Source organism: Clinocottus analis, unplaced genomic scaffold (genome assembly GCF_023055335.1).
Source record: "Clinocottus analis isolate CAN_PGR_092001 unplaced genomic scaffold, fCliAna1.0.p SCAF_18, whole genome shotgun sequence".
NCBI classification, from domain to species: domain Eukaryota; kingdom Metazoa; phylum Chordata; class Actinopteri; order Perciformes; family Cottidae; genus Clinocottus; species Clinocottus analis.
The window spans coordinates 1,487,156-1,495,000 of NW_027175909.1; the positions used below are offsets into that span (position 1 = coordinate 1,487,156).

A 7,845-nucleotide genomic window follows, 5' to 3' on the forward strand; every position below is an offset into this window, starting at 1 on the left:
AAAATCATGGGATGGTATTCAATTGTGTGTGTAAATGTTGTAAATGTCTTTCCTTTTTGTATGTTAAACATCACTGCAAAGGTGCATAGATATAACAGGCTTGTTCAGGCCTCAAGTGACATGCCAATGAGGTTCCAGCTCCCTGGGAAAATGGTTTCTTCCTTGTATCCAAATCACACACACTACTCTGGCTTGGAAGGAAAAGGCAAAAAAGGCCATACCAGTTAATCTCCTGCTCTGCAGACGAGACAGTGTGTGTGTATGGGTGTCATAGTGGTCGCCAGTGTAGATCAGTATCTGGATTGGGACAGAGAACAAGTCCCTCTTTATTTGTGGCTCTATGTAAACTAGATGAAGAGGAGGAGGAAAACAGCAGAGTCAACTCTTTCTCACTTTCAGCCCCCAGCCGTACGCTAGATTTACATTCTCTGAGTTAGCTTGTTACCATAGAACCACTTGCCAGGCAGTACTGGTCTTGTAATACACCACCAGAGAAGGTTTAGCTCCCCCTTGTGGAATCCTGCCATTTGATGTTCAATCTGATAGAAATCTCTGCCTTAAAGTGTGATCTGATAACAAATGATAATATGATTGTGACCTTCAGGATCTTATCAAAATGATGTTCCAACATACCTTTACAGAGACATATAAAAGGCAGAGACTGCCTTGTATCCCTACCTGAAGGCGTAGATTCCCTTTAGCTAAAAATAGCTAACCAAGTCAAGCAGTTCATATAAATAACCTTTATGTTTTTGCATACCTCTGTCCCTTTCGATACAACTTCACCAGTTTAAAAAACACCTGTATGACAACACAAACTGACATTGAAAAATGTCACATTTTCATATATATGTATATATATATATATATGTATATATATGTATATATGTATATATATATATATATATATATATATATATATATATATATATATATATATATATATATATATGCAGTGGCAAAATTAAATGAAAGTATACTTTAGGTAGTGGTTTCAAACACTTTACAGTTTATTCAAACCTTTAATCAAACAGGGAATAGCTTCTGGAGAGCCATCACTTCTCTTTCAGGAAGGTCAGGACGGGCCTGAACGTTTCAACCATATCTTAATTATCTGATGCATTGTATTACACTATTATCACTGCAATATGCTTGGATTGGCCAATAATATCAGATTCAGATTATCAGCCACCGACTCAGACATCTGTTTGGCTGTCTCAGTGTTAACAATCAGCTGTTTGTCAGCTGCACATCCCGAAGTGCAGTGGCTGGCCGAATTCTATTCACCAGACTAACTGGTATCACATATTTGCTTGATAAAAATTGTTTTCATGTCGTATACATGAGGATTATACTGGAAGACCGCATCGGTTTTATTTGTTGACTCATTGGTCTTCTCCAAAAGTGAAATTGGAATGCCCTGGAACAGTCGATATTTGCGAACACATGAATACTTTCAGAACACATACACAGCAGCAGAGACTTGGATGTGCTCGTTTCATGCATGTGTTACGCAGTGTATATTATTACATTTAATCTGTTATCTGTTCCCTTTTGCCATTTTATTCCTTGACAAGCATTTTTATTTTCAAAATTCAGCTCATTTTGTGGAATGCAGAATCAGCTATTTTGGAATCTTGGCAAATTGATTTATATTAAATTAAATGAAAATTAGGCAGGTAAAGTCCACTAGTTGCATTGCTATTAGTATTGATAATACCATTATTGCTTTTATTTTCATTATTATTCTACTATATCCACTGCTGCTGTTGCATTTGGTAGTTGTAACTGTGTCATCATGCTACTACTGTCATTATATGAGTAATTTATGTCATGTTCATTGGATGTGCTGTAACTCTATTATGTTGTTCATTCTCTACACATGACATCTATTGCTTCTGTCCATCCTGATAGAGGGATCCTCTGTTTCTGAAGGTTTCTTCCCATTAAAGGTTTTTTTTCATCCGATGTGAGGTCCCGGGACAGGGATGTCGTATGAGTACAGATTGTAAAGTCCTCTGAGGCAAATTTGTAATATGTCCTTTCAAGCTAAGCAAAATAAACTGAATTTAATTTAGATTTTGGGGAAAGGCTATTCTGAGCCACAAAACCAGATTTTAAATAGTTTGGTTTGTTTTCATTGTTTACACTGCCAATTGTCTGAACCTTGCTCTGTGAGCACTCACTGCATGAAAACACAATGCAATGACAAACTAATAGCCAGGACATTGAAATGGGAATTGACTATGCAGCTCTATTTCAGTGAATGGAAGTGCCTGCCAAAGTATGAGTTCCTGTCGTCATATAATGGTCCATCATCATGTCATATCATACAAACACGCTCCTCTGTTTTTGCTATCCTGTATTTAAAGATACAATCACAAACTAAAGTTACAAGTACCCACAGTCCTGCACTAACAGGGAGTAATGTTGGTATATCAAAGGGTAACTGTCACTAACCACTAAACTGTGTACTCTAAAGGGTACACAACGCAATGGTCCACCTGCCAGCCTGTCCAGATCAAGGAGGCTGTTGGAGCTGAAGGACGAGGGGATGGCCTCTGTGGTTTCTGGTGGGCTGAGGACTGACTGCTTTGATGGCATTGGCCAGCAACGAAGACGACATTTTTCAGATGACATCTGGTTTGAAGAGCGGAAGAAAAACAAACACGAACTGGCCAGAGCCATCAGGGGGAGCTTGGGACACCTCAACACTCTGTTATCTGAGGACATGGACAAAGTAAGATGTGGCCCAGCTTCATAAGCTCCCAAAGCAAAGATCCAAACCTTGGAAGTCTTTGTAAAACTCATCTTCTCCCTTCTCTGCCTTGCGTCTGAGATGCCGTTCCTCTTGGACAGTCTGCTTCTTTCTGACTGGTTTTCTTGGATATGAAGCCTGTCATCACTAAACCTTCTGTTTCAGGCATGGCCTCCAAATTTCCACTCTTCTGTACCTTGATTTATTCATCACCATTCTTCTGAATAATTTAAGTTGTATTAATTGAGTGATTGTTGTTCAAGGGTTTATGTTGAGTTCATCATTAACAGACAGAGTCTGATAATATTCGTGACTTGAAATAATCATCCTTTAATCCCACAGACTTATCCTGGAGTCATCTTGGGGCCCATTGAGGCCTTCCGGGGGATGCCCCTCAAAGCCCACTGCTTCTCTCAGAGCACCCCCATTGGTCTTGACTGCCTGGGCTGGAGACGATGCGTGTCCTTTTCCTGTAAGTACCCACTCTGGTCAAATCTTTTTTTTTTTTTAGAATTTTTTAGATAGTTCAGATTCACCTCATTTGAATCTGTGACATTTTGGGAACTAGATATTCCAAGTCATGTTTTTATGTCTCTGCACTCGCAATAGCCATTGGGTTTTTAGGTTGTTCGTCAGTGCGTTGCATTCTTGTGTGTGTTTGAATGTCTAATAGAATAAACTAATATATTGTGGACAGACACAGATGGAAGTATACAATTGTGAGGCAGTAGTTCTAGTTTTGTTCCATCATGCTAAATTCATGGTATGAGCACAACGTTGCCACTTGCCAAGCGGAGCCAGCTACGTTGCAATGTTGCTCATTCAATGGTTTATGAGTTATTTTGTGAAATAGTAACCAGTCTAATACAGACAAGAAAATCCCTCACCTTTCGGCAAAATTTGCCGTTTTAAAACCAAAATAGGTGACCGACGTGAATCGTGTAGATTCAATGATTTTTTTTTTTGAAGGGGGGGGGTTGTATTTATATTCAGTGAACTGCAAACAGGCGCGTGTGCCAGAAGGGAGCGCGAGTGTATGGTAATATAATAGTTGATGATATATCTAAGTTAAATTACCCAGGAGCTCTGTTGACTTAGACTCAGCTAACGTTAGCTACAGCTTGATGAATTGAGTCATTCAACACAGCAGGAGAGATTGGACGTTAGCCAGCTAGCTAAAGCTCCCGTGAAAAGTTATTAGCTAACACGCTACTGTTTTTGAGGAGGTAGATTCTGAGGTGAGGGAGGGGCCAATCACACAGGCCGTGACTTTCTAAAGCGCAGCAGCTTAAAAAAACTCCTTGACAAAAACGCGCCGGGCGTTTTTTAAATTTTTTTTTAAAGAGAGTACGGCAAATACCTATCTGCGAATTGTGTCTGGATGACGAGAGCTTTCAGTTGTACTTTCGGCTGAGCAGGAGTCATTTGGAGCGTCTTCTGAGCAGTAGAGTCGTGTTTCGTTGTATAATCGTAAAGCTCTTTTACATGTGTCATTTTCACACTTTCAGCATTCCGTGTATTTTACTTATCCCTATTTTTAATCTTTTTTTTTTTTTTTGCTTTTTATTCCCTGCAGAATCAACTGTAAATTGTCAATACTCCCAATTAAATATCCATGCTCCCTCCTCATTGCGCTCTGTTTCATGTTTAGCATCGTTTGTTGTTAAATGTTTTGCACCCCCTGTGGGTAATATTCACCCCTGGCCCAGTTTCATGCCTGCTAATAGCAAAGATACATTTTCTTTCAATTTTTTAATAGCCTAATTTGGAGATGCACCTAGTCCCAGTTCAGTCTACTCCTCGGCTTTTGTGACTGAAGCCTTATGTCGATAAAGTGAGCGGCTGTTTTATATGCTTTCAATATTCATTGGATACCATTTCGTCAATGGGGAGAAGAAGTCAATTTTGTGTCTAATAGTCTAATCATGTTGCACTCATTTTGCTATCAAAGACATTCCAAAATTATGTGCCATCATGCTCTAAAGGCTTGTGCACATGAACTATATTTACATTTTTTTAAGTGTAATTACAATACATTCTGCAAATATGTTCTCAACAATGCAAAAAAAATGCTAATTACTGAAAGTAATTAACTGAATTAAGAGAAGAAACCATAGTTCTCAGTCGGTAGTCACTAGAGAAAGCAGTATGTGTGATCAGGCTCTTTCAAGAACTCAGAGAAAAGATATTGGAAGCAACAGTAAATAATGACATCACATGAGTGATTACAGGATGAGATGTATATTGCCGTTTTATTCTATTACAACTACTATTCACAAGCACAGTTTATTACATGGGTACAGATTGATTGATGAGTATTGTATATATATGATCATCTATGTTGAAAAAGTGCAGTGAAACTGAAACTGCACATATTGTATTGCTTAAACTGCTGCTGGCAAAATTAGACAACATCAGTGATGAGTCCATATTTGATGTTAGTGCAGCTGAATTCATAATGTTTTATGAGAGAAGAACAATTCGACACATCTAGTTTAACACAGATCCAGTGCAGTTCTGTATGTAACCTGTTGGCTGCAGTAAGTCTTCACTGTAACGGTCCTCTGAGTGTATAGTATCAGTTTGCTTACATCTGTATATTATACAGATGTATGCAAACCAATACCAATGCCATGGCAGAGAGGCAACAAATACATCTACATTTATCAGCAAAAACCGGAATGTTCTCTAAATAACTAAGCAATGTAATAAATAGCCAATCTCTTATTTTCATCAAAATTCCTAGCCAAGCACTATAAACAAATCCTAATATCAAAATATGAATTCAAACATGGATCCATCCATCGAGGGATTGTTTTTCTCTTTTTATGACTGCCACCTATTGGGTTCTTGTTGACGTGTACAATTGTCGTTCAGAAGCAGGCGTTTGGAGCTTAGTTTCTTATTTATTGTAGCATGTTAGGTCATAAGCTTGAATGCATTAACAGTTCTGTAATACATTATTCCTTCATCAATGTTCAGGTGTACATTTTGGAGGGTGCAGTTTGCACTGTTGTTGACTTGTATTCAGTTGAACTGAGAAGTTTTTTCATTATTTGGTTCGTCCCATTTATTGTCAGTGATCATAGATGACATATTAGAAGGCTAGAAGTAGTGTACCGAATAAACTGGTCACTGAGTGAAAGTCTTAGAGCTGCAGAAGTAGACTGGGCTAGTAGTTAACATATTAGTCTTTTATGTATACTTAGCTGTACTGCTACAGCGACATTAATCATCATCATCATTCTTTCAGTGACAGTACACACCTGGGTTATGGTTTCTGAATGCATCACCTGCCTGGGACACATTGTCATGGCTGCATACACACACACACAGTCTGAGCTCACAATAAGTAAGGCAGCAGAATGCATGCTGCTACAGTGAGGTCCATCCATCCATCCATCCATTTTCCGCCGCTTATCCGGGGTCGGGTCGCGGTGGCAGCACACCCAGCAGACCGACCCAGGCTTCCCTCTCACCCGCAACATTTTCCAGCTCGTTCTGGGGGACCCCGAGACGTTCCCAGGCCAGCCGGGAGATATAATCCCTCCAGCGTGTCCTGGGTCTTCCCCGGGGCCTCTTCCCAGTTGGACGTGCCTGGAAAACCTCTAATGGGAGGCGTCCAGGAGGCATCCGAATTAGATGCCCGAACCACCTCAGCTGACTCCTTTCGATACGAAGGAGCAGCGGCTCGACTCCAAGCTCCCCCCTGATGTCCGAGCTCCTTACTCTATCTCTAAGGCTGAGCCCGGCCACCCTACGGAGGAAGCTCATTTCGGCCGCTTGTATCCGCGACCTCGTTCTTTCGGTCACGACCCAGAGTTCGTGACCATAGGTGAGGGTTGGAACGTAGACCGACCAGTAAATAGAGAGCTTCGCCTTCCGACTTAGCTCCCTCTTCACCAAGATGGACCGGTACAGCGCCTGTTTTACTGCTGCAGCCGCACCGATCCGCCTGTCGATCTCTCGCTCCACCTTACCCTCACTCGTGAACAAGACCCCGAGGTACTTGAACTCCTTCGCTTGGGGCAGGCATGTTGTCCCCACCTGAAGGGAGCAATCCACCGGTTTCCGGCAGAGAACCATGGCCTCGGATTTGGAGGCGCTAACCCTCATCCCTGCCGCTTCACACTCGGCTGCAAAACGCCCCAGCGAATGCTGGAGGTCACGTTCCGAGGAAGCAAACAGGACCACATCATCTGCAAACAGCAGAGAGGCGATCCCGAGGCCCCCGAACCGGAATTCCTCCGCCCCCCGGCTGCGCCTAGAAATCCTGTCCATGAAGGTCACAAACAGGACCGGTGATAAAGGGCAGCCCTGGCGGAGGCCAACACCCACCGGGAACGTGTCTGACTTAATACCGAGGATACGGACACAACTCCTACTGCAGGCGTATAGAGACCGAATAGCCCGTGCCAACGTATCCGGCAACCCGTACTCCTGCAGCACCCCCCACAGAACCCCCCGAGGGACCCGGTCGAAAGCCTTCTCCAAGTCCACAAAGCACATGTAGACTGGTTGGGCAAACTCCCAAGACCCCTCCAGTAGTCCCGCAAGGGTAAAGAGCTGGTCCACTGTTCCACGACCGGGACGGAATCCGCACTGCTCCTCTTGAATCCGAGGTTCGACAAGCGGTCGGAGTCTCCTTTCCAGCACCCTGGCATAAGCTTTTCCCGGGAGGCTGAGTAGTGTGATACCACGATAGTTCGAGCACACTCTCCGGTCCCCCTTCTTGAAAATGGGAACCACCACCCCGGTCTGCCAGTCCATGGGCACTGTTCCCGACCCCCATGCGACACTGAAAAGGCGTGTCAGCCAAGACAGCCCAGCAATGTCCAGCGCTTTCAGCATCTCAGGGCGGATTTCATCCACCCCCGGCGCCTTGCCACCAAGAAGCTCTTTAACTACCTTAGTGACCTCTGCCAGGGATATGGGTGCACCCACCCCAAGGTCTTCAGGCACTGCCCCCTCCCCAGGGGACATGTTGGCCGGGTTTAGGAGTTCCTCAAAGTGCTCTTTCCACCGTCCGACGATGTCCCCAGTCCGAGTCAGCAGTTCCCCTCCCCCGCTGAGAACAGCCTGGGGTA

General features: G+C 43.1%; 1 protein-coding gene across 3 annotated transcripts in view; it reads left to right on the plus strand.

Moving 5' to 3' along the window:
• Positions 1-7,845, plus strand: part of arhgef4 (Rho guanine nucleotide exchange factor (GEF) 4) — a 99,415-nt gene that overhangs the window by 37,255 nt on the left and 54,315 nt on the right. For all 3 annotated transcript variants that reach the window (XR_011077744.1, XM_068581248.1, XM_068581247.1), the window contains 2 exons: positions 2,483-2,740; positions 3,101-3,230. Coding sequence is in view for 2 of the 3 variants with exons in the window: in XM_068581248.1 (XP_068437349.1) it covers positions 2,483-2,740; positions 3,101-3,230 (388 nt within the window). In the remaining variant the exon portion in view is untranslated. The remainder of the gene's footprint in view (positions 1-2,482; positions 2,741-3,100; positions 3,231-7,845) is intronic.